General features: G+C 48.2%; 1 protein-coding gene across 2 annotated transcripts; it reads right to left on the bottom strand.

Moving 5' to 3' along the window:
- Positions 1 to 67: 67 nt before the first annotated feature.
- On the bottom strand, positions 68 to 27,716 carry ece1 (endothelin converting enzyme 1). 2 transcript variants are annotated; one of them, XM_084464422.1, is made up of 20 exons: positions 27,621 to 27,716; positions 20,441 to 20,527; positions 16,081 to 16,219; positions 13,766 to 13,978; positions 13,426 to 13,550; positions 11,288 to 11,434; positions 10,515 to 10,580; positions 10,083 to 10,271; positions 9,326 to 9,468; positions 9,065 to 9,179; positions 7,392 to 7,502; positions 6,870 to 6,968; positions 6,664 to 6,741; positions 6,460 to 6,563; positions 3,481 to 3,591; positions 3,181 to 3,248; positions 2,997 to 3,082; positions 2,488 to 2,592; positions 1,781 to 1,876; positions 68 to 1,274 (listed from the first exon to the last, which is right to left on the bottom strand). In XM_084464422.1, the coding sequence occupies exons 2-20, from the start codon at positions 20,525 to 20,527 to the stop codon at positions 1,098 to 1,100; spliced, it is 2,259 nt and encodes a 752-aa protein (XP_084320548.1). In that variant the 5' UTR covers positions 27,621 to 27,716; the 3' UTR covers positions 68 to 1,097. The 2 variants fall into 2 exon arrangements, with proteins under 2 accessions (XP_084320548.1, XP_084320547.1); XM_084464421.1 differs by lacking the exon at positions 27,621 to 27,716 and having other exon boundaries at positions 20,441 to 20,584.

The raw sequence follows: 27,716 nt of genomic DNA on the forward strand, positions 1-27,716 counted from the left end.
AGAGAAGGCAGCTTACCAGGTCTTAATTTCCACCACGTTGCAGATAAGCATGTCAAATGCCAGCTGGTTGTTTTAAGATACAATTTATTAGACAAAATAGATCACAATAAGGCAACAGGAAAAAGTACAGGACACACATATGCATCATAGCTTACTTACCTAAAGTGTGATGGACCATATATAGTGTTATGCATTGAACCAACAATACACATCATTTAACACTTTCACTAGTTTGATTTTCGTGTGAGTTTTGATGTCATTGTAGAATCATCATGACGGGGTCAATATATTAGTAATTTATAAAAACCGAGAAATTTGCATCTTCAATTACAAAATGTGACTCTAAAATGGGGTTTAAAATGGGGTGTGTAAATATAGCAGTACTGCATCTCTCCAGGATCACGTCCCATGGCTTCATCTCAAGTGGCCTGTCCACAGTGTCATCACGTCTATGTACATTTACAATCATACATTAATCAAGCTAAAAAAACAGAAAGAGTTAAAACAAAAACAATAAAACACTTAAAAAGGCATTCAAATGAGTGGTTCTCCCATTCATTATACGTTGGCTTGCTTTCCCGTTTAAAAATTGGCGCACATCTGGCCCAGTAAGCAATTTTAAAACACAGTTCAGGAAAAGGTGCCTTGCTAAACTCTACTACACGTAAAGCATCTGCGAGTTGGGGCTTCGGCGCTCTGCTTCTTAGGCGGGGCCGTGCGCATGTGTGCCTGTGTGTGTGTATGTGCCTTCGCTTATGCGTGTCTGTATATACGTATATTTGCCTGCCTGCCTGTGTGTGTGTGTGTGTGTGTGTGTGTGTGTGTGTGTGTGTGTGTGTGTGTGTGTGTGTGTGTGTGTGTGTGTGTGTGTGTGTGTGTGTGTGTGTGTGTGTGTGTGTGTGTGTGTGTGTGTGTGTGTGTGTGTGTGTGTGTGTGTAACCTGAGGAGCATTAAGTGGTCCGGCAGTGGCAGTAGTTAGGTGCCTTCTGTAGACGTTGTCCTGTAACCATGGAATCATTCATTCATTCATTCATTCATTCCTCCCTCCCTCCCTCCCTCCCTCCCAATCAGTGTCCAGTGCTCTCGTGACCTCGTCATCACCAGAGGTCACACTTGTGTCGGGGGTTCATGGGCGCGTCCGCCTTGCAGCCGAAGTGCTGGGAGAACTGTGGCAGGTTGGACACGGTGCCGATGACCCTGTAGCGGGAGGGGCTGTGGGGGTCCGTGATCACGCCCTCGTGGGAGCTCTCCGGGGTCCGCACCATACACCACACCTGGGGGGGAACCAACTCATTAACTGATATACTGTATAGATATCTCTTTTTATGAAGTAAAACTATGTGAACAAATGGTGTTGTGTCACACCTGTTGTATGTGGTGTCAAAAGGCACATGCAGTGAATTCAGACGCATGTCATTGAGGAGCAGGCGAATCACCTTTCTGCTGTTCCATCACTAGTCCATCTCCCAGTTCACATGTCCAACAATGACGTCTGACATTTTGGATCTTAAACGCTAAACTGCCATTCCTACTGCCACATAACGACGTCTTTCATCGTGTCGGGACACATTCATAGAATTACGTCTCGTATTTTAAAATAGTACACTGCACTCCTCGTTGAGCCGTTCTCACTTTCCCTTTCCTCCATTTGTATTTGCTTGTTATGCAAGTCACTCAAAATAAATGAATAAGGAGTGTGGAGAGAGCAGTGTGCAGAAGGAGAAGGAGAACCACGAGAAGGAGGTCAGCTGAGGCAGTGAGCCCCAGGGGGGATACAGACCTGGGCGAATCCCACAAAGAACAGCTGGTGGTTGCTCATCCCCAGGCCCGGCAGTGCCGCCTCCTCTCCGTTCTTGCTGATCCAGTTCAGATAGGCCTGTGGGGACGACAAGGGGATCAGACACAGCATGAAGCCCCCTGCTGTGCACAGGACGGCGCTACACCCCTGTATTACAGAGGTGCAGGGTGCACCCCTGTATTACAGAGGTGCAGGGTGCACCCCTGGATTACAGAGAAGGTAAACAGACAGGCTTCTCCTCCGGACGCGTTGTGTAGGAGACGGACAACACGGGCCGTGTTAAAGATCTTAAGCTTCACAAATAAAATACTATAAATAACTGTAGCCTCTCCAATGGACTAAAAATAAACTGAAAGTTGTTTTAAAATGTCAAATCAAAACACAGGTAGGGTAGGGTGTGTTGTGGTCGTCATGGTGATAGGGTGTGTTGTGGTGGTAGGGTGTGTTGTGGTCATCATGGTGGTAGGGTGTGTTGTGGTCGTCATGGTGATAGGGTGTGTTGTGGTTGTCATGGTGATAGGGTGTGTTGTGGTGGTAGGGTGTGTTGTGGTCGTCATGGTGGTAGCGTGTGTTGTGGTCGTCATGGTGATAGGGTGTGTTGTGGTGGTAGCGTGTGTTGTGGTCATCATGGTGGTAGCGTGTGTTATGGTCGTCATGGTGGTAGCGTGTGTTATGGTCGTCATAGATACCTTGTAGGCGGCCTTCAGCCCGCCGTTGTCAGCGATGTTTTCGCCCAGCGTGTGCTTCCCGTTCAGTGGCTCCTGGTTGATGCTGTAGTTACTGTACTGCTCCACCTAACGGTGACAGAGAGACACACAGGAGGACACCAAGAGAAGGACAGAGATCAGGCCCAATGTGTAGTTTAGGGCATTTAGCAGACACTTATCCAAAGTCACTTACAATAAGTACATTTGTCAGAAGATAGAGAAATAATATTTCGCTGTCAATATTCATAGAAAGAAATTGAAAGTGCTAAGCACTTACAATTGCTAGATTAACGCATTCCCCGTGTACAAAAAGATAGCTAGGATAATGAATATTCAAAAGAATGAATACTCAAAGAAAGCTGACTCAAGACATGCTGTAACTTTGAGGCTGGGGTATCTTGTGAGGGGCCTCTTCACTTCAGACAATGAGGTCACATCTTGTAAGCCACCATAAACATAGACGCTCATCTACTTGTTCTTCTGGTACGTACCATGCACTGGGTCTGCTTCTTAAAGGCCTCCACAGACGAGTTCTTCCACCACAGCCGGAGATTCCCTTCCTTGTCATATTCTCGGCCTTCCGTTAAACACACAGAACATTACTACCGCTTTGTCTCCCATCCTGGAAACACTTATTCTAGACACAGACAAACAGAGAGAAGCAAGGCTGCTCACCCTGGTCGTCAAAGGCGTGGGTGAGCTCATGTCCCATCACCACACCAATCCCCCCGAAATTAAGAGCTCTGGGAAAAAAATACACACAAATAAATAGGATATTATTACTACAGTGTTCCCAAGTAACTTTTATGTTCCCCTTTTTTGCTTTTCTTTTGTGAATAGGCCTTTACTTTTCTAAGCATGGACTTGGACATGCTTCAGTGAAGCAGTTCAAAACTTGGTTATAATATTAAGGATAAAAGGTGACAACTAAAAACAGACAAAAGCCAGATGAGTGCTGAGGAAAGGGGGTCATACTTGGGCCAGGCCCGGCTGTAGAACGGGGCCTGGAGGATCCCGGCGGGCAGCACCATCTCGTTCTTAGTGGGGTTGTAGTAGGCGTTGACCGTCTGGGGGGTCATGCTCCACCTGGGAACACACAACACCCCCTGTCTCAAGCCTGGTCTGACACAGCACAACGCTTTGTCTTTCACGACGGTCACCGTGTCCAATGAGACAATGATGCCGTGTCTACGCTTGAGGAGGGGTCAAGATACGCTAGGTTGACGTGGTCTATATCAGTGATTTTCAAACTGTGGTCCGCGAACCACCAGTGGTCCGTGGCCCACAGTTTGAAAATCACTGCTATAGACCACCAGTGGTCCGTGACGGTACTGCAGGTGGTCCGTGGAAAAGCAAACACTTTTTTTTTTTTAAATAAAGCAAAAAATAAAAAAAGCAAACTTTGTGATCACATGCATAGCCTTTATATATAGGCAGTGTATATCTGAAACAATTTGTTTTAAATTATAAATGGAAGAAGGCCTATTATTATTTTAATTTCCAGTAAGTTTCTTGATCTCCCGTTTCTGAAATATTGCATATGTTACTTGGACAAACTCCCAGCCTGTTCATTGATGACTTTGAGAAGATTTGATATTTGACTTTATCCAGTTCAGTTCAGTTTGTTTGTGAAGTTCATGTACCACTACCAACACAATGCTATGGGTGAGCAAGCTTACTGGGGCAAGATGGCCGCCAGTGCGGACGTTCTAGACTCCGCCGTAAGACATCTAGTGTTCTATATATATCTATGCTTTTAACAAGCCTGTTGTACTGATGCTATGTTACTTTTAGTGCTAATATATGCCTATTAAGAGGTGTGGGTAATTCAGGTAGGACTGTGTGTAGACATATTTTATTATGTGTACTATAAGGTGGTCCACACACACTCAAAGTTTGAAAACCCCTGGTCTACAGTACTGGTCTGGTCCTGGGTCAGAGCTGTGTGGTCGGCTGTGTGTGTGTGTGTGTGTGTGTGTGTGTGTGTGTGTGTGTGTGTGTGTGTGTGTGTGTGTGTGTGTGTGTGTGTGTGTGTGTGTGTGTGTGTGTGTGTGTGTGTGCTCACAGATGTGGGTTTGTGGCGCACCATTTTTCAGAGCTCAGGAGGATGCCCTGACATGCCCCCCACTCTTTGTTTACTTGGCCCACAAGGGAGCAAAGTTGAGTTCTGTATGTATAATTGTCATGCTCGTGAGCGCCCCCCAGATGGTACTGCACCCCATACACACTTCCTGAAGTGTATGTCCAGCCAATCACATGTGGCCAAATTGATCACGTGGTTTGTGTTATGGGAAATTACTAGGCATGCTACACAGACCTCAATTGGGCACATGCAGAAGGAGCACATGTTGTGAGAAAGGCAAGATTTTCACTTGAAGAATGTCAGAAGGTAAGTCTATCAGAGTAGTTACCAGATGGCTATCCATATGGGCTCGCCAGAGTGGTTGCCGGATGGCTATCTAGAATGGCTCTCCAGAGTAGTTGCTGGATGGCTATCCAGATGGGCTCGCCAGAGTAGTTGCCAGATGAGCTTGCCAGAGTAGTTGCCGGATGGCTATCCAGAATGGCTGGCCAGAGTAGTTGCCGGATGGCTATCTAGAATGGCTCTCCAGAGTAGTTGCCGGACGGCTATTCAGATGGGCTCGCCAGAGTAGTTGCTGGATGGCTATCAAGACGCGATCGCCAGAGTAGTTGCCGGACAGCTATTCAGAATGGCTCACCAGAGTATTGCCGCTATCCAGATGGGCTCGCCAGATGGGCTCGCCAGAGTAGTTGCCAGATGGGCTCGCCAGAGTAGTTGCCAGAGGGCTATCCAGAATGGCTCGCCAGAGTAGTTGCTGGATGGCTATCAAGACGCGATCGCCAGAGTAGTTGCCGGATGGCTTTCCAAATGGGCTCGCCAGAGTAGTTGCCGGTTGGCTATCCAGATGGGCTCGCGAGAGTAGTTGCCGGTTGGCTTTCCAGATTGGCTCACCAGAGTAGTTGCCGGATGGCTAGCCAGGCTGGCCAGAGTAGTTGCCAGATGGCTATCCAGATGGGCTCGCCAGAGTAGTTGCCGGACGGCTATCCAGAGCTTTCCTATAGCTTTTGCCTTGCTTGCTGATGAGCTTGGTGATTTTTTCTCTCTCAGTTGTTTCGTTAGGATGCGTAGCTCCCATCAACGATGTTTGGCCCTCCTCTAGACGCTAAGATGAGCCCGCTAGAAAGACGTTGTTTTACTCTGCTGTCCTCTACCCCCAGCGCCTTACCGGGGTCGACAGAGCCTAGCTGGACAGATAGCAATGTTAAAAATGGGGCCCCACCATGTTGGAAAAAATCATTTGGGTGTGTGTGTGTGTGTGTGTGTGTGTGTGTGTGTGTGTGTGTGTGTGTGTGTGTGTGTGTGTGTGTGTGTGTGTGTGTGTGTGTGCGCACGCACGCAGGAGGCTGCCTGGAACGCTCCCCCATTCCCGCCTGCCATGGCCCAATTAGAGACAAGGGCCACTCCGGCCGGTCGCCAGGGCAACGGGGAGCGATGGCAGCGGTATTCCGTCGAGTCACGAGAGCGAGGAAGAAGCAGACGGGGAGAAGGGGAGGAGCCACAGAGAGGGAGACGGGGAGAAGGGGAGGAGCCACAGAGAGGGAGACGGGGAGAAGGGGAGGAGCCACAGAGAGGGAGATGGGAGAAGGGGAGGAGCCACAGAGAGGGAGACGGGGAGAAGGGGAGGAGCCACAGAGAGGGAGACGGGGAGAAGGGGAGGAGCCACAGAGAGGGAGACTGGGAGAAGGGGAGGAGCCACAGAAAGGGAGACGGGGAGAAGGGGAGGAGCCACAGAGAGGGAGATGGGGAGAAGGGGAGGAGCCACAGAAAGGGAGACAGGGAGAAGGGGAGGAGCCACAGAAAGGGAGACAGGGAGAAGGGGAGGAGCCACAGAGAGGGAGACGGGGAGAAGGGGAGGAGCCACAGAGACTCACTGGTTCCTGTTGGGTTCTTTCCTCAGCTGGTCGGCCGTCACGCGGGCAGAGAAGTTGTAGTACTGCATGACGTTCTGGAAGTAGAGGTCGGACACCACCTCGAACTGACAGGGGGACAGGAAGCAGGTCAGGGCGACAGGAAGCAGGTCAGGTCCACATCCTGCTGCTCGTATTCACCGTGGTACACAGACGTGCAATACCTACATCATTGAACACTTTGTCCAGGTTGGTGGCGTTCATGATGAACTGCGGGTAGCCGACCATGTTGTATATGGCGTCGGCCTGAGAGGGGCAAAGGCCACTTGCAATGAGACGTCACTCCAGCAGGGGGTGCTGTTGTTACAGGTACCATACAAAGCAATCAATCAAAGAAAGAAACATTCTTATAAAAACAGCAAATCTTACTCCACCTTTTCTTTGGCAGCCCTCTTGGTCTCTGCGTCCATCCAGCTCACATACTGCAGGCCCTCCTCAAAGGCAGCTTTAATCTCCAACACCATGTCTTCAGCCTGAGAGGAAAGAGGACACTCAATAAGATGTCCGCCAGGTAACCAGAAACACACACACACACACACACACACACACACGGAGAGACAGAGACAGAGAGACAGAGGGAGAGACAGAGGGAGAGAGAAAGAGACAGAGACAGAGGGAGAGACAGAGGGAGAGAGAAAGAGACAGAGAGACAGAGGGAGAGACAGAGGGAGAGAGAAAGAGACAGAGAGACAGAGGGAGAGACAGAGGGAGAGAGACAGAGACAGAGAGACAGAGGGAGAGACAGAGGGAGAGAGAAAGAGACAGAGAGACAGAGGGAGAGACAGAGACAGAGAGACAGAGGGAGAGACAGAGGGAGAGAGACAGAGACAGAGAGACAGAGACCCAGAGGGAGAAACAGAGATAGCGAGACAGAGAGCACCAAACAAGAAACTCACAATAGCTTTGTTGTCCTCAGCGAAGGCAGATTTAACAAACATGGCGCCAAGAGCGAAGCCCAGAGCCGAGTCCGTGTCGCTCATGCACACCTTCCAGCGCTCTGTGCAACTCTGGGACAACACACACACACACACACACACACACTTGAATACAACTTCCTCATTTGTATATACACATACACCCAAATAGCCACACAAGAATAGTGCCAAACTCTAGAATATGAGGATAAATACGTGACAAACTCTCTGCTATCGTGTCTATTTAAGGTCTTTAAACTCCTGGTCGGAGGAGTCTCTGAAAGCGGGAACGGGGCCACGGCAGCCTGTACAAATAAAGCACCCAGCGGACTTGATACGTGGACATCTGTTGAGTGTGCAGCGGCCGTCGGGGACGGCTGAAAGGGTCTAAAGGGCACCTCCACCGAGGAGATACAGGAGGGCTTTCTGAATGGGTGCAGAAGGGACGGGTCTCTTCTCTGTGTGGTCGTCGTGTTTCCGTGTAAACGGCGCCCCCCAAACGGCGTCACGGTAAGTGTACCCCCTCCTTTGTAAACTCCACCACACCACATAGCATTTCATCTCCACTCTCATGTTCTTTTTTTCGGCCGATATCGCCGGTTCCTAAACCTCATTAGTTACTAAAGCCGTTATTAAAACATGTCTGTCCACACTGTGGTCTGCTGTACCACATTTGCCCTTGAAAAGCGAAAGACTGGAAACAGCTTGAGCGGCTCCAGAGATAAAGAGAGGAGCCTGAGACTGGACACACACACACACACACGCACACACACACACTTGGTTTGTTGATAGAGCCGGGCAGTGGCGGGAAGCAAGGCTGAGGGAACAGATCCCAGATAACACGGGTCATTCCAGACTCCACAGGAGAGCACATCATCGGATACAACACACACACACACACACACACACACACACACACACACACACACACACACACACACACACACACACACACACACACACACACACACACACACACACACACACACACACACACACACACACACACACACACACGTGTGATTAATGATTACACAGGATGAAATATAGCCCTTGGAATTATAAACACACACAATCTTAGTAATCCTTAAGAATCAACATTTAAACCTTCAAGGATTAAATTAGCATGCTTAGCCCTTTAGGAACCAAGCGACAAGGGATTACATTTTTTTTTTTTTTTCATCGCTAGCATTTTCATTCAAAGAAATTGCTGGTCTGTTTATTCAGATCCAGAACCCCGCTGCCAAGTGAACTGGCTTCCATCTGATTGGCCAGGAGCCAGTCCCCCAGTGCCAGGGCCAGCTACACAGACTCGCCCGTCTGGTGCCATCTGGCAGGGCCCTGAATTGCTGGCCCAGACCGGGAACTAGTTAAGTACAGTTCACTCTGCCAACGCTACTAGGAGCTTGATCAAGATGACAATTCACCGCAAACGCCCAGCTAACCGCAAACGCCCAGCTAACTAGAACCCAGCTTCTAGAACAAAAGAAGGGTCATTATTATTATATTATATTATAGTTATTTTCTGGTAATACCCGCCTCTGAGCCCGTCTGGCTAACTGCCCCTCCCCCTTGTTCTCATCATGTTTCCTGTGTTCAGCAGTGGCCCTTGCGGTGTGCGGTGGTTCAGGCGGTCCACCATGTTGCCCTCTCACCTTTTTGGTTCCGTACATGACCTCCAGGAAGCGCTGCTCGGCGTCCTGGAAGCGCCGGTCCAGAACGGACACCATCTTCCTCACCACCTTCATGATCATGTAGTTGTTCAGCAGGCTGCGCACACACAGACAAACACTGTCAGGCTGCTCCCCGCCTGCAGACGTTTATAGCGCCCAACGCCAACACAAAGGGCACGTCTGTGTGCTTAGCATCAACATGCACGTTGTACACACGAGGGCGGCCCTGAGGAAGCAACAGACCTTTTATTGGTCCTTTTGATGAGGACAGACACTTCCTGCAGGAACTCTTTGGCGTAGACCACCACGGGCTCCGAGGCGTTGAGCTCCACCGGGGCGAAGACGTCCGTCAGGTAGGGCATCCAGTCGATGGCCGGGGCCAGGCCCTGGAACACAGCAGCACACCCCTTCAGAGGTCTCTACCGCCCCGGGCTGAGGGCTCAGTCTGTGCAGACCGGGACGGGGAGCTGAGATGCGGTGAGGCAGTGATAATAGAAACGTGCCTAATGTCTATTGTGCACGTATTGTATATGAAGGCCTACAGTGGTCTACACCCATGACTATGATTAGGTCTATATTGTATATCCTTGCACATTCTTAACTTTTACTTACATTAAAAAAAGTTTAAAGCTTATAATTACTTTATGCATTTAAAATGTTCCTTCTTTGATTTAACTAGAGCATATCTAATTGACGACGACCCTCTGGAGTTCAATCCCACGTTAAAAAGTGACTCCTAAACCACTTCTCCTTCTTTAATCCCACGTTATAAAGTGACTCCTAAACCACTTCTCCTTCTTTAATCCCACGTTATGAAGTGACTCCTAAGCCACTTCTCCTTCTTTAATCCCACGTTATAAAGTGACTCCTCAGCCACTTCTCCTTCTTTAATCCCACGTTATAAAGTGACTCCTAAACCACTTCTCCTTCTTTAATCCCACGTTATAAAGTGACTCCTCAGCCACTTCTCCTCCTGTAATGGACGGTGTCGTGGCCTCACTGTGAGATCGCTGGCCTCCATCTTGTGGTAGATGAGCTCCTCGTCGCGCCGCTCGTCCTGGGGCACCGTGATGTTGGCCAGGGCGGTCTCCAGCTCCAGGATCTCCTGCATCATGGTGAGGGACGCCTCCTTCGTCCCCCCCAGCAGCACCCCCAGCTCCACCAGGAAGTCCAAGTACGCCGTCAGATACTGGGTGGAGGGGCGGGGTACGTTTACAAAAATGTTTTAATAAAAGAAGAAACATTATTCCCACCGGGAGACAGAAGAGGACAAACGGCACCAAAGCAGCCCCTCAGGGGGGTCTCTGGAACAGCCTGATTGGATAACTCCTTTTTCATTAGACCACTGAGCTCTCATCGTTCCGCATTCTCGACTCGGGACTAGACTGTTATATTCAGCTCACACATTAACACAAACAAATAGTGACATTACCTTTTGGTTTTCCGACTTCTTGAGGTAGTAATCTCTGGAAGGGAGCCCGAGACTGGACTGATCGATCTGGAACCACCAGAGGAAGGGTCTTTAGCTCACAACCCCCACAAGTGTTACACGGTTAGACACAACCTCCTCCTAAATCATACATCTTGCATTGGTTATGCTTTAATTTTGTACTAACAGGACAAAATACTGTAAACCAATTGAATGTGATGCCACGGGAGCACAGTATTAAGTAAAGATTTTATATGCAGCATGAACAATTGATACTTTTGAATGATATTGACATATATCCCAGAATCTGCTGTTGAATGAGTACAATATGTCACTTTGACGCAAGGGTTTGAAATGGGAACTGCCGCCCCAATTCAGGGAATTGGAGAGAGTTGTCCCCCCCACCCCCTACCCCCAATGAACAATGAACCCACACAAGAAAATAATAACATGTTGACAATGACAAGCGAGGACGAGTCCCACACGATTGGTTGATCAGCTAAAGTATACTTTTGCACTTTATTTATTGTTAGCAAACGATAAACAACCTCATGTGTCCGTCTTGAAATCCACGGGACCTTTAATATCTGATGACATACAGTATGATGGTCATTTTATGATTTAGTACGGTCTATATGTATCATAAACTTATTGAATGACATTGAACGTGAAGATCATTAAAGATTGATCCAGTAAAAACAGGACGGCCGTCACTGTAGTTTGATACGGCCGATGGAAGACGGCATTGATGAATGAAGGCCCAGGTGAAATCTGACCTGGATCACGTTGCTGTTGGAGTTCTTGGAGTCAGTGCTGACGAAGACAGTGAAGAAGGGGGAGGTGTGGTAGTTAGCCGACACCCAACGTAGGACCTTCTGGAAGTTATCCTTATCCCAGGGCCCGGTCAGGGCCCAGCCCCCCGCCTGGAACACACAGACAAGCACAGACGTCAGACAGACACGCACAGACGTCAGACAGACACGCACAACATCAGACAGACATTAGACAGACACGCACAGACATCAGACAGACATCAGACAGACACGGACAGACGTCAGACAGACGTCAGACAGACGTCAGACAGACATCAGACAGACATCAGACAGACGTCAGACAGACACGGACACAGACACAGACAGACACGCACGGACATCAGACAGACATCAGACAGACATCAGACAGACGTCAGACAGACACGGACACAGACACAGACAGACACGCACGGACATCAGACAGACATCAGACAGACATCAGACAGACATCAGACAGACACGGACAGACACGGACAGACACGGACAGACATGGACACAGACACAGACAGACACACACACAGAACACAGCCAGACATCAGACAGACAGGACTCTCCTGTGTGGGGGGTGGTGTGTGTGTAGGTGCGTGCGTGTGTACAGTGGCAGTATGATCTTCCTGTTGATGATGAATGGTGTCAGACCAGGGATGGGCAACTGGCAGCCCGCGGGCCACATGCGGCCCGCAGCTTCACTCTGTGAGGCCCGCAGATAATTTAAGATTTAAAAAAAAATTAAATTACATATATATATATATATATATATATATATATATAATTATATATTACACAACTCTTCACAATGCTGTGGGACGCTCAGTTCACTTGCATGGGCCTTCCCGACTTTCAGTGGTGAATTATTTTTCAATAATGACCGTTGCTAAGCATATAATGACCGCTGTCAAGGAAAGGGGATTTTTTTCACGTCTTTCGTATCACTCTGCAAGTAGTCCGGTAATGAGCCGGATAATGTATAGAACGTCGCCGGTCATTAATGGGAAATAAGCCCCTTCAGGGCGAAGCAAGACACCGCCACTTTGTGTCAGTGTCCTGTTTGCCATGTCAGGGCTTATTTCCCGATAATGACCGGCGTTCTATACATTATCCCTTACATATATATTTTTTTTTTTTCACAGAAAACTCGATCAACAAAAACCTTACCTTTTTAGTTTGCTTAGAAACAATATCAGTCATGAAAGATTTCAACTTAAGTTGCCACTACTACAACTGCACTGAATATAATGCTAGTTGTTCACTTAATGTTGGGCCACTGTTTTTCAGTTTTGTGCCATCATTGAATGATGATGTATGTGAGCCCTTAAGAAATAAGAAGCACTCATGTGGCTTTTAAAACAAACTTGTTGTGTTTGTCATTTAACAAGCGTATAGACATGTTAAAAATGGCATTTGAGCATGGAAAATATTAAATTAATTGGTTCAATTAACATACATAGGCTATGAATCAATGCTTTTTTAGGTAGTGGCCATCCCCAAAATGCACCAGAATACAGGAAATTACAATTACATTTTCTGGGGGAGCCCCACACCCCCCGTCCATGACTACCCTACACCAACGACTTTCATCACCAGCCACCACTGATACAGACATATATATACACATAATTTGTTCTTAATTTGAATTATTTTGTAGCTCTCTCATATCCCTCTTAATCATGAAAGTTGCTATCCCTGTGTTAGATAATAGAAAGCTAGTGATGAGGTCTGTGGTGTTAGACAATAGAAAGCTAGTGATGAGGTCCGTGGTGTTAGACAATAGAAAGCTAGTGATGAGGTCCGTGGTGTTAGACAATAGAAAGCTAGTGATGAGGTCCGTGGTGTTAGACAATAGAAAGCTAGTGATGAGGTCCGTGGTGTTAGACAATAGAAAGCTAGTGATGAGGTCCGTGGTGTTAGACAATAGAAAGCTAGTGATGAGGTCCGTGGTGTTAGACAATAGAAAGCTAGTGATGAGGTCCGTGGTGTTAGACAATAGAAAGCTAGTGATGAGGTCCGTGGTGTTAGACAATAGAAAGCTAGTGATGAGGTCCGTGGTGTTAGACAATAGAAAGCTAGTGATGAGGTCCGTGGTGTTAGTGTGAGGGCCAGACCTGGTGGATGAGGTCCTGCAGTGGCTGGGCCCCCAGGGCCTCTATCCTGGTCTCATTCATGCAGGCGTGGTAGTAGCGCTGGGCCTTCTCCTCCGCCTGGCTCAGCTCCCTCGCTGTGGTGTTCTCTGGAGGAGACACAGCGTTAGGAGACCACCGCCGAGGAGCAGGACCCGACGAGGAGAGGAGGACAGGAGGAGGAGAATAACCACCCCATATCTAATTCAGTCTTAATTAAAGAGTTGGGGGAGAGTCGCGATAACTCCCGGACCTCCACAATGGGGTCAGGGGCCCAGAGAGACCTGGAGTGTTAAGAGATTGAGGTGTTAGTGGCGGGCGTCACCTAGGAGCTGCTTCATCAGCAGCAGGTTGTTCTCCCACAGCTCGCTGAAGGGGCTCCGGCGGGACTTCCCCTCGGGGAGGGGGTTGTTCCGGATCCAGCCCCCGCAGGCGTAGTTGTAGAAGTCGTGGCAGGGGTCCACCGAGCGGTCCAGGGACCCCATCACGGCCGCCGCCACCTGGATGCACTGCTCTGTCAGACAGAGGCCTGGGTGGGCTGCACAGGGGGAGGGGGGGGGGGGGGGTGGGGGTCAGCAGCTGATGGGCACGTGCAACATTTCGGGGTGCAGATATTTCTTACATTTCTGGTGAATCATTTTTACAGGAAATTAGCTGGCAAGATAAAACAAAATACTAAAACAGATCAATGTCCTGCTGTCTGTACATCAAAACAATGAACGCATCTCTCAAGCGATTGGCTTAGGGCATTAGAACTGTTTTGGTTTACCAGGAAAGCAGCAATAAATATGATCAAATGAAATGATAACTTTAATTTCTTACAGTTTTTCATCTGTGTTTATGTCAATTGGTAAATACCCTGGGAATAGTAGACAGAGTAATGGAGAGTTTAGTCGACCAATGGCTGGATCTAAACTAATGTAACGAGGCTAATTCCTCTCTCCTGTACTGATCACAAATCAATGTAACCAGATCCCCTCTTTGCTCTCTGTCAATAGTCAATCTGATTAACTCTGATTAATTAGAAGTGACTCAACCAGCCAGCCTCTACCGGCTGTGTGTAAGACATCATAACATGTGTTGCACACTTCCTGTTATCACAGGCTGCTGAAGTGTTTTAGATATCGTTAATGTAGTTAGGGTGCCAGGTAGGGGACATTTAGGTTCATTATCGAAGCATTCTGACAAGCAACAGTGAAACATTAGGAGTCAGGCATACAGTAGTATAAACTATGAGCCATAAGCCAACTGTAAGACCATGAGATGGGGTCTTTGAGACACTTTGTTTAGTTATTATTAGTTATTACACAGTTTACAGCAGCTTGTGTTGACAGTCACTGATCAACGAGAGAAGAGCCTGATTCTATTCTGGCTGCTTCGTCACAGCGGACCACAGCGACCACATCGATGCTGTGTAGACCAGGACGTGGTCTACTGGTGGACTAATGGATCCACCAGTAGACCAGGACGTGGTCTACTGGTGGACTAATGGATCCACAGCTGTTCTGATCAATAACCCCCCTGTAGGGGAACTGTCTAGCCCGCTGCTTTATAATACCAGAGTTCAGACCACTGCTTCAACGCCCGTTGGAAACAATGTGGACAAAAGTCAGAGCATTGAGATTGTCAGTAGGTCTAGAATGGAGTGAAATGGAAAACCTTTCTGCCAGATTCCCTCAAGAACAAACGGGAAGAGATGTAAGGATTGCAATGAGGATATTTGCGGAATGTGACTCAGGAAAACATTTGTCTTTGCAGAGGGTGGGCTGCAAGAGAACGGTTTCTGGGGGGTCTCTCTCTGCTTTCCAAGAACGAGATCTGAAGGAACTAATGGGCAGGGTTACATACAGTATATGAATATACATTATATGTACATACAAACCAACGCTAATCTTTAGAGCTCTCCTAGGGCACAGGGAGGACAGTCCACCAAGCTGTGAATGTGTTTTCATTGTGAGTCCTTATAAGGAGTCCAGAGAGAGATGAGCCGCCGTGGGAATGCCCACACTCATTCCTTTACGCTGCGGGTTCAATGGCAGGAAGTGGCATTTCGTTTCCTTGAGCGGGAACCAGGAAACCAATACTGATAAAAACGCTGCAAGCTTTTGGACGAGGATGTGCAAGCAGAGCTGCTCGTGTTGCAATAACAACTTCACTGTTCTCTGTTTGGTCTTGAATATAGTTTCACAATAACACCATCTCCACCTCAGGCCTAAAGGATCATTAAGGATAATTTTATGGATATTACTGGTTGTGCTCATGCTCCATCTTTCCTTCGTCCTTTTTTCTAACCTTTTATCAAAGTGAATACAATCAGGAAATGACGATTGAATTGAAGATTGGATGTTTCCTCAGTGTTCATGTAGTTTTAGACCAAAATGACCATTGTTTCGTTGTTATGTTCCAAGTAGAACGGTGTTAAGCAACAACAAAAAAGATAAATAGAACGGGATCTGTTAAAAAACAACAAATAGATACGACAAGGAACGCGTCAAGATAAAACTGAAACTAAACAAAATAAAAACTGAAATAACCCTGCAATAGAAAAGACTTGATGGCATCGAGTGCCAAACCTTTAGCGGTGGGAATGGAACCCCTGACCCCGGGCAGTGCCCTGCGGGGCTCTAGCAGCAGACTCACCCTGCTTGTAGTAGACGCTGGTGGTGATGAGGGAGATGAAGAGCGCCAGCGACAAGACGCACACCAGCAGGAGCAGCCTCTGCTCCCGCTGGGGCCGCCCGGCCCAGCACGCCGCGCCGGGCACCGTCCGGAGACTCACCTGACACACGCACACACACACACACACACACACACACACACACACACACACACACACACACACACACACACACACACACACACACACACACACACACACACACACACACACACACACACACACACACACACACACACACACACACACGATTTGGTTTCAACAAAACAATGGCCGTGGCCTCAGACGGCCTTTCAGCACTCATGTCGCCGCCTTATATAGGTCGGGTATTTTTCCATTTCATCTTTCCATCAGTGCCGGTCGGCAGATAGTAATAAACCCCCATTGTCTGTGAAAGGCCCAGCATAATCTGCAGGCTGGCAGGATTAATGCGTCTAGCTGCTTGTTGTATCCACCTGCACCCCTGCCGGTGTAAACTCAGGGGAAAGGTGATGTAAACACATGGTTAACCGCAGAGCAAAACAGAGCTAAGCCTTGGAGCGATGAGCTAGGAGATGCGTTGCTTAGCCGTCCCTGCCAGCCCAACGCCCCACAGCCCAGATTTCTTTTAATGATTATTTTGCTCTCCCGGTTAACTCCCCAAAGAGTTTTCCTTAGATCCTAGAAAACAAGGTCAAAACGCAGTTGTTTCAGACTTCAAACTCAACAGCTGTACGCGTTTCAAACTAAAATGTTACTCTGTACAAGACCCTGTTTTGTTCTTTATACGTCTACGGAGTTCAGCGGTTTTATCACTTATTTATCACTCAGTTTCTTTTTCCTCCGGTGGCCAAAACCCATTTAGTCCGACATGCGTGAGGAGCAGATCTGCGGCTCGCTACACCACAGTGGAGGTGGCTCATCCCTGAAGCTCAAAAGGTTCTGGACTTAAACCAAGCATATGGCCGGCTGCCAAGTGCTTTGTGGTCCCCAATGTGGTATTCTATGCAAACTCTTTAATGGTCTTAAAGGACAATTCTGGTATTTTGAACATTGAGCCTCCTTTCTGGTTTGTCTAGGATGAAATAGAGTGGTTGACACCGACATTTTGACGATTGGTCCTGTCTCGGGTATTTGGCTCATTTAGAATCGCCCCTGCATGCTCCAGAATGGCTGGCTACAGACATTCAAAAACCTGTCCTTAAAACAACCCTAAACGTTTGTTTTCAGAAATGTGCAACTCTCTGAGTGGTAAGTGATGTTCGTGATGTTACAAATCAAGTATCATAGCGAAATACAGTTTCTGTCGTGTTTTATTTGGCATTTTGAAAATCCATTGATTTCTGTTGGAAGACTCATTGCTCGTTGACCACAAACGGAAAGGGGGGCTGGTTGTAGGTTTTTCGCTCGGTTCTAGCCTTACTGTTGATGCGGAGAACCGAGCGAAAAGACTACAACCAAACGTAAACAGCCCCCCTTTCCGTTTCCAGTCAATGAGCAATGAGTCTTCCAACAGAAAATTCGGTGTCAACCACTCTATTTCATCCCAGACAACCCAGAAAGGGGCCTCAATGATCAAAATACCAGAATTGTCCTTTAACCATTCCCATAAAACAACCACGGAATAGCAACAAATCAACAACAGAAACAATTCTGTGAAGTTGTTCAAGTGGAGGGTCTCCATTTTTGATCAAAACCAATAAAAGTTTCTTTAGAATTAAGGTTGTTTTCTTGTACATTTGTATTTAAATATTTATCTGTGGAAGTATGAATACTGACAAAATAATGACCACACTTTGAACGCCTTAAACAAACACAACCTTCTGACTATAATATACCTAATAACCTTAAGATACTCGAAAGCCATGACAATGTGTGTAAACAAAGATTCGGAAATCGTAGTTTGTATCTGGCATGAAATCAAGAACAGTGTGGTAGTCATAGGTTACGGTGTTAAATAGTAAACAGCAAACAGCTCTGGCTGCACGTGAGGAACAGGACGTAATGTAGATGTTCAGTACACTGGAACGACCCCCCGCTAGGATGACACACTTAAATAGCACAGATAAATATAGTTGGATCCTGTATTGCAACCTCATGTGGCACACTCCGCTTTGCTTTGTAAAATAGACAATGAAACTAATGATGAACACAATTATTTACTGTAAAGCATACATACACTACACATTGTGTAGGGTCTTATCCTATCTTTGTTGTATACGGGGAATGGGTTAACCTAGTGATGGTTAGTGTGTACGGGGAATGGGTTAACCTAGTGATGGTTAGTGCTTGGCACTTGGTTCTATGAACATCCTTACTGTACCGACAGCCATGTATTTTCGTTTCTCTTTCTTCTGAAAAATGTACTTATTGTAAGTCTCTTTGGATAAAAGCGTCTGCTAAATGCCCTAAATTTAAAATGTAATGTAAATGCAAAGCAAACTATCATGTTGTGCAGCTGTACAGTGAACCAAACGCATGTTGTTCTGTAAACTGTAAAGCAAGCAAGGCATAATGGCAACAGTTTGCCAGCCACGTACGACTAGGTGAGGTGTAGGACAACCCTCGGCTGTAGCTCAAAATAAAACACTAGGATAGTTTGAATGTTTTTGGGCTGAGGGTTCTAGGGAGGAGAGGGAGGTGTTATCCCCATGATTACGACCAAAGGCACATTTATTTATTAGGCTGGTGCATATTGCTGCATGAGCGTTATAATGAGCTGTAGGATGTAATGGGGGGGGTCTGCTGCTGTCCAGGATATACAAGTCTTGATAATATCCACACATATCGACGCACCAACATACAGGCATTAAAAATGTTAAGTTTTCAAGATAAGAGTTTGCAGTTAACTACCACACATTCCAGTGCAGCTTTTACTTTCAAAAGATTTTGGTAGCTTTCTATTGATGAAGTAGTGAGGTGTAAACATACACATGGTAAAAATAATAATATTGAGGCACGCTTTTCTGTTAAAAGATCCAATTGCTTTGAAGGTACAAGAATTGATAGGTAATCAGGCTTTTACATGAAATTAACATGGTTTAAATAGAAGAATCAATATGGACAGGACAAATATTGATTTGAATGTAATCTCCCTCAATGGCCAGTCTAGGAACAGCGGAACAGCGGATGTTATATGGGTTCCAAAAATCTTTTCCTTGCATGCAGAGCATGCTCCTAAGGACTCTGCTTTTAGCGCAGACACTGGCATGTCCATGCTGTCCGGGACGCTAGCATTAGCATGGCCTTTTAGCATGCAAATGCTAGGTCCAGAGCTCAGAGCAGAGGGGGACATCCACAAACTGGTTGGTAGAGACGGGCAGAAACATTACAGTGACAGAAGGGCATAGAGCAGTAGGATCATAGAATACTCAGACACGTAAAACCCCCAAAATAAGAGTCTGGGTTCACATATTTAAGAATTAGTTCCTGTTGTTTCACAGTAAAGGCAGGGTTGGAAATTTGGAGAAACCAGCGTCAACTTGATATTGAAAATACCCAACTGAAAAATTCCCACCCTTCCCTAAAGTCTTCCCTGCCCGCGGGCAGAGTGCATGGACAGAGTGCGCGGGCAGAGTGCGCGGGCAGAGTGCACGGGCAGAGTGCACGGACAGAGTGCACAGACAGAGTGCGCGGGCAGAGTGCACAGACAGAGTGCGTGGGCAGAGTGCACAGACAGAGTGCGTGGGCAGAGTGCACAGACAGAGTGCGCGGGCAGGTAGTGTGTAGGAAGGTAGATAGACAGGTAATTCAATCATTTGATTTGGGCCGAACTAAATGATCAGACAGACATAATGAAGGCCTTCGACAGACAAAAATAAAATGTTCAGAGCATTTATTGACTACCTAACTAACCGTTTCACTTTCTCCATGGCAAATTGTTTTTCGTAAACGAGTGAATTAGTTCCAAGCTAAATCATTTCTCCTGGTGCTTGGCTGGCTGAGCCTAGCCTGCGTGTCAGAGCTGGGAGCAGGCAGCAGCAGCCCTGCACCGTGGCCATCAGAACAGGCTCGGCGAGGTCTGGAAGCCTGGAGACATGCGGAAGGAGACGGGGAATAACAGGAGGAGGAGTAGGAAGCTGAAGAGGTCAGATTAGTGAGTAATAGGGGGGGTTGGTTTGTTTTGACCAGCGGTCCATTGGACTAGTTAAGATAGATGAAGGAAGAGAAACGGTTTAAACTGAAAACCAGTCGAAGATACAGCTTATTATCAAACACACGTGTGTGTGTGTGTGTGTGTGTGTGTGTGTGTGTGTGTGTGTGTGTGTGTGTGTGTGTGTGTGTGTGTGTGTGTGTGTGTGTGTGTGTGTGTGTGTGTGTGTGTGTGTGTGTGTGTGTTTTTACCTGCATGGGTGACGAAGGGTACACGTCCTCCCCGCTGGCGTCCACTAGTTCTTCCTCGTCCAGTGTGGCTCTCTTGTAGGCCGACATCTGAGAAGTCAGATGCAGAAAGGACTCCCTCAGTGATTCCATTCCTCTGCTTTAAAACACACTTCCCTCTCTCTCTCTCCACGCCTCTCTCGCTCTACCGCGGCGGGGTGGGCGGGGGCAGGCTGTGTGTGACACTGGCGTCTCAGGCGTTTAAGAAAAAAAAAAAAAAAAAAGGGCTTTCCCCTTTACGGCTCCATCAGTGGGGGTCTGGGGTGGTCTCAAGTGACACACACACACACACACATTCACACACACACACTCACACACACACCTCAAGTCACCCACAACAACAGCTACACCCCCTCCCCCTCCCCCTATCCCCCACCCCCTCCCACTACCCCCCTCCCCCCTCCCACTACTACCCTGGCGAGAACAGAGGGAACCCCGAGGCAGACGCCTGAAGAACCGTTCTGAAACTCTCTGCTCTCTCCTTCTAGTTCCTCCTCCTGGTCTCCCTCTCCTCTACCAGCCCTGGTGTAGTCGTTGGGTTCGTCTCCCTCTCTACCAGCCCTGGTGTAGTCGTTGGGTTCGTCTCCCTCTCTACCAGCCCTGGTGTAGTCGTTGGGTTCGTCTCCCTCTCTACCAGCCCTGGTGTAGTCGTTGGGTTCGTCTCCCTCTCTACCAGCCCTGGTGTAGTTGTTGTACGCGCTCCGGACAACAGGAAGCGTCTGGTCCGAGGGCGGCGGCTGGAGCACTGAGTGACTGGAGGAGTGCGTGTGCGTGTGCGTGTGTGCGTGTGTGTGTGTGTCCACATTCCAAGGGTGGTTCCAGCTCGCCTTCTGGGAGGAGGAGCCTCACTGGTTGGAAAGCCGACTCCCCCTCTCCTTATCGGGGAGTGGGAGGGGCCTGCCACCGGGGCTCCGCCCACGCACATGCTTCCAGCTCAGGGGCTGCCTGTGGCGACCGACACCTGATAGGTGTGTGACAGTCGGGTTGTGCGGTGTCCAGTGGAACAAACGCACACACAAATACACACACAAAAATGCACAAACGCACACACACAACCGCAGAAGCGCGCGGCGCAGGGAGCCAGTGGCCAGAGGAGTCATGATGGAAGGTGATCACATTTTTGGGGGTATATCATTGTGTGTGGCAAACGATGTGTCAGGCAGTAGAATTCTAGAAAGCATTTCAAATACAGGAAAAGGACGTTGCCTTCATTCTGCCAGAACCCAAACTAAGTTCTCCTGACACCAGTCTAACAGAACCTGGCCCACGGCGGGAAACCTTTCACCATCTCCTCAACAAGATGTAAGACTAGGAACACCACAGGCTGTAGTCAAAGCCCATTTTATTTGTGAATGATACTATTTATTCGCCTCTTTATCATAGTAACAGCCTCAAAGGGCTTCCCAGGGCCCAACACCAGGTCCTCTTCAGGGCATTGAGGAGGCAGACGTAATGGGTGCATAACAAGCAGAGTTCAGGTAAAGGATCAAGCTGGCCGTCCAGCCCTGACAGTAAAGAGTGAAGCCACAACCATCCATTCACACTTCCATTGTTTCCCCATGCAGCTTCAGTGTGAACGGGTTAGAGTGAAGGACGTTACTGGCGTACTCGTTAGTCACATAAGTCCCTTTCCACAAGTTGTCACTACTAACAAGAAACAATTCAGTGTTTATTATAAGATTAGGATCTGAAACATTTATCTCATCACATTTGAAGGCACTAAATGACTTAGCACTGAGCTGTGTACATTCAGTTCATGTTTTTTTAATATAAAACCATTTTATGAACGTATGAAATCCTTCAGGAAAAAGGCTATTTTATCCTTTTGAAAGTAAAGCAGGTCACCCCAGTTCTCAGCTGGGGGTCCATACCAACAGACCCCCATGGTGGGTTCAAACCCCCAAGAGCAAGGCAGCGAAATACCAACAGGCTGTAACTGGTCGGCTGTGACCCCCCCCCCCCCACAGCCCCAAACAATACAACAGAAACCTGAGACACCATCTCCTGCACAGTGTGGAAGGACGCCTTCAATGTGAGGAGACCCATGTGGCTTTGAGATTTCACCAATTTGTTTATCAAAGGTTGTGACGGCCCACGTCCTGCAGGCGTTAAACAGACCAAGGGTTGGCGCTTTACAGCCTCAACCTGACTCAGCTGCTCACCTTATCAGCAGGTCAGCCACTGCCATTCACAAAAGAAAAAGAGACGCACAAACAACTCTGAATGCTGTAAGGCTGACACACACACACACACACACACACACCGTGTGTGTGTTTGACAGTTGTATGCAGATGTGTGATTGTTCTGCTGTACATCTTGACGTGTGCCTCCTGATCACCGAGGATCTGGAGAGCACAAAGGACTGGCCAGCTGTACAGCCGGCAGCTCCCCACTGTGTCTTTAGTCGTGTTGGTTGAGATGTTAAAGATTGTAAGTTGAGGAAACTGAGGCCCTGGTTAGTGCGCTGGGGACGGGGCAGGGGTAAAGTACTGAAACACTAGGAGTTGCTTTCCCAACTGTGTATGTTGGGTTCCTCCTGTAGTGACATTTGTTTATTTGATGTGAACAGCATCAGAAGGCCGTTTTGTCCTTTGTAGTTTGCCTCCTCTATGATTGTGTGTGGTTGGTTATCCAAGTTCCTTGTTAATAAAAAACTTTACTCTACAGAAAAGATCTGGCTTTACGTTGCCTCCCCTGTAAGTAAGCTGGGATGTCACAACAGCAGAGGACGGATTTGGGACATGTTTTCAGTTCCCCTTCCATTAGGGCTGACCAATAGCTGGAAGCATTAGTTCTAATTATCACAACTGGCTAGAGGAAGCCACTACCTCACTCTCTCCCTCCATCGGACAGAAACACGACTGAACCACAACCAGACACCAGCATGCACACTACTGCCTCATAAAAACCTCCTAATCAATGAGGCTGAGTGATGGCCGCCAACGCCGTCGTGTTCGGGTTGTAACCCTACACTCGTCCTCTGGTTACGCAACCTCACAACATTGCACCCGCGCGCACACGCACACGCACACACACACACACACACACACACACACACACACACACACACACACACACACACACACACAGTAACGTCGCTAGCTGGTAGCATTGCCGTAGCATGATGGCCACCATGATGGCCACCATCAACACTATGTTGTAGAATAAGCTACGTTCTGTATTGTTGTGTTTCAGACGCCTGGCAGCTGGCTCATCAAACGCAGGAGGCAGTACCTTAATGGGCCTCTGCTTCACCGCCGTGTGGTCATAGGCCCTCACACATGGGCATGTCCACCTAGATGTACGATAGGTAGATCAACCTACCAGCCTGCCCAGTGGACCATACCAGCTGGGTAGGCTGGTCTAGCCATCATACATCTGGGTGGACTCTCCCACTTGTAATGATTTTCGCTGGTAGAAAAGAGGCCTGGAAGGATGGAGACACGCAGACAGAAGCAGCAGAGCACCTGGTCAGCATCACCCCCAAGCAGCTCTGTCCAATGGAGGCAGAGTCCAGTGTGAGGCGAGCCGTGCTGATTGGTCGCTGTGTATCATGGGTGAAAACAGACGGGGTCTAGAAATGTTAGTCTGTACAAATAATTCTCCCGTTGCATAAACAGCTTCACAAGTGCACTGTTTGGGGAATTCTGTGATTCACTGGGAGAAGGAAAAACCTTTATGTGCTTAGCACAACAACTTATCGCACACAGTGTGTGTGTGCATACAGTGTGTTACACAACGTTTCCTGGCAGTACAGACAGTAGGAACCGCGACCGTTTGTCCCACAGGCCGGTGCACTCCAGAGCAATCAGTCAAATCAATTACGCAATCAATCACATACATACCACTGACACAAAAGGCAGCAGCCAGTTTTAGGGCCAGGGTTAGGGCTAGGGCCAGGCTTAGGGTTAGGCCCGGGGTTAGGGCCAGGATTAGCCAATCGGAGCATGAGTGCCGGTCTTGACACAAGTGGGGTATAAATAAACAACTTTGCGTCACAAAGCACTTCACACACGCACATACACTGTATGGCTGACCTGGGTTAGCACCCCTTATGACAGAGTCAGAGAAAGTGCCACAGTGCAGTGTTCTGTGGCCCTAAGTCTGGCCCCAGCCCTAAGCCTAACATCTGATTCTTCATGTTGAAACTTAACAAATCGATCCTGTGTCTTGCAGCCAGCAAGAAATAACAGGGCACACTGAACGTGAAAGGCCCATACTTCCGGAGCCTTCCCCCGAGTGCGCAGGCTAGAAACCACAACGTGTGCGTCAGTGAACCGTCACTAGTCTAGTCACTAGGGAAATCAGAGCCTCTGCTGACTAACCTTAACCTTTGAGGAAGTAAAGACTATAGATCAAATCGTGTTCTTTGTAAAGACTGCGCAACAGTTACTGGGAATAATTGATCGGGATCTTTTGTACAGACTCACAACCCTTTGGAATCTGCTTATTATAGATGACAGCACAAGGCGTCTGCAACAACTCTAGAGCTATTCAACGGTGTTCTGGTGCTGCCATCCATTCCTCTCCTGCTCTTTTCCCAGACAAAGAACGTTTGTCCCAGATCCCGCTCACCAATAGGCCAGGGGAGCCACATCCAGCTCCAGAACGCTCCCTACAGGGTTAACCCTATCCCCAAACACCTTCTGCATTCCAGGAATACCTTCATGACTAATGTAAACACGGCCACGCTCCAACGGGAGATTAAACGCCCGGCGTCCCCCACCAGGCCCCACCCCCACCACCAGGCCCCACCCCCCACCCCCGTTTCTACTGATTCAGCACACACACACACACACACACACACACACACACACACACACACACACACACACACACACACACACACACACACACACACACACACACACACACACACACACACACACACACACACACACACACACACACACACCTCAATATTAATTAACGGTAATAATCACAATTCCCTGTCTTGTTCCTCCGTGAGTGGGAATCAAGCTCAATATTCATTAAACCTTCGTTAGAAGACACAAGGTCAGGGGATTAAAAGAGCTCCTGAACCGCTGGCTGCTCATAGGCTGCTGGTTAACCATTAACCAATCATCCACCAGCGTGTGAATGCTCATAAACCAGAGCCCGGACACCGGGAATACGTCTCTGACCGGGATCACAACAAAGAGCCAACAAAGCAGAGGACGGGATCAGACCAGCAGGGACAAAGAGCGGTCTCCGGCTGTAGGCCTTCCTCCTGATCTCTGACCTCTGACGTCAAGACAGCACTGGAAAATGTCTTCCCCCCCCCCCAATCCCTCCTCCACTCTACAGTCATTTCCTTCTAAGGAATCACCCTGATAGTAGAGAAGCCAGAGGCTGCTTTCCCAGGCCAAGCTCAATAACAGGGCTCAAGCACCAGGCTGTTAGCAGACCAGGGCTACAGGGCGTGGGGCTACAGGGGGCTACAGGGGGGCTACAGGGTGTGGGGCTACAGGGGGATACAGGGCGTGGGGCTACAGGGCATGGGGCTACAGATTATGGGGGCTACAGGCCGGGCAGCTTCCCTGCAGCAGTCCTCGGGCCACACTGTATCTGGTCGTCTCTGGGGAAGAGAAGCTCTTACCGACCATACTGACAAGAGAAAGAGGTTCAACATGGAGCACACAGACATGTGGTTGTATTGAGCAGTGTTCTCAGTGTGGGCCAACACAGCACAATGAATACTGAAAGGGTTCACAGCCGTCTGCAAGACGTCCACAGCTGTCGTACACACAGGGGTTTCCTCGGCTGTTTTCAGGGGAAATGTAATGGAGTCAGTCTAAACACCCAATAATAATAATAATGCAGAGGATCCAGAACAATTAAGACAGCAACAGGTCGTTAAGGATCTTTTCAAAGTCCTCAAATCCTTGTTTTGATCGAGGGTAGACATCATCACAACATCAGCTCCCCCACACTTAGTGAGTTGTATCCCCATCAGCCTCTCGTAATAGAGTCGTCCCAGAATGAATGCGCATCTGGTCACACAGGCTAGTTAGTGGCCAGATGGTTGAGCACTGGTTGCACAGATGCAGGTTGTTACACAGCGAGCAGGAATGGGTTAGTCAGCGAACATGGAGCAGGCAGGGGTTAGAGACCAAGTACAGGATGCCTCCAGGTGGACTGCAGGTGGTAATCGACGGTATGAGACTAGCCTATGACGGCAGTACTGTAGGCTACAGGTCTAGTCCACATAAAACTGATTGCAAAATAGTCTTTAGAGTGTCGATGTAATGTCACACCAAGGACTCCTTTTCTGAAACTAGACAACAACACGAGGCCTGTATCAATCCTACTGTCTGTATTTCAAGTAATTTCACTTCCAAAACGTATCTGCTTATTTTACTTTGATTTGATAACAGCCTAAACAAATATTAGACTTTAAAATGTTGTTTTGGCAGCTGCTGTGAACCTTTATCAACGACCACCTGCACTCGCTGTCTTAAGCGTAATCCACGGGGAACGAGCTGAACAGAACTGCGGCGTGCCAGCTGGAGTCGTTTCCGAACAAACTATAAATTAAACTGAATGTGGAAGCCTCTTCGATATGGTGCTCGCCTCAGCCCACGGGGGCCCATCTCGGGACCCCGCGATGGTAATAAATAAACGACAGGGTGGACTGGGTTTATCCAGCTCCAGGCGACCCAGTTCAACTGACAGGTGTCAACAAAAACTAAATAAATCGCGGTTTGCTCCGTCGATACTAATTTAAAAATATTATTTGTTTATGACATAAGGTTACAATTATACTGGTAGGAGGATAACTTACCAAGGACAACCAAAATACAACGATCTAGATCCACAGCGCTGTTATTCACTTGTGCGTAACCCCCAGAGGGCAGTGAGTGTCCTGACGACGTGAGAGTTAGTAACCCTGTCTTTAGAACGACCTGTCTGATCTAATGACAGCGATGTCACCGCGAACGCGGAAAACATCTCCGAGCCGCCGCTGATGCCCTGGAGGCTGGAGATCAGAACGGCTCTGATCCGCTAACGCGTCGCCGGGCGTCTGTCAGCAGCAGCCGTCGACTCCTTTACGTTTCGGCTCTGAGGTAGGAAGCTATAGCAGAAACAGAGTGACTGTTGTCATGTAAGGACATCACCATCCATACAAAGGCCATTTACTTACTGTTCGGTCCTCTGTGCTGCGGGCCGTATGCTTCCTGCTGTGGACACCCGCCTCGACCTATGCGAGACTCCTTCCCGGCGAGAGGCGTCACTCTCA

Source organism: Micromesistius poutassou (assembly GCF_964030765.1).
Source record: "Micromesistius poutassou genome assembly, chromosome: 2".
NCBI classification, from domain to species: domain Eukaryota; kingdom Metazoa; phylum Chordata; class Actinopteri; order Gadiformes; family Gadidae; genus Micromesistius; species Micromesistius poutassou.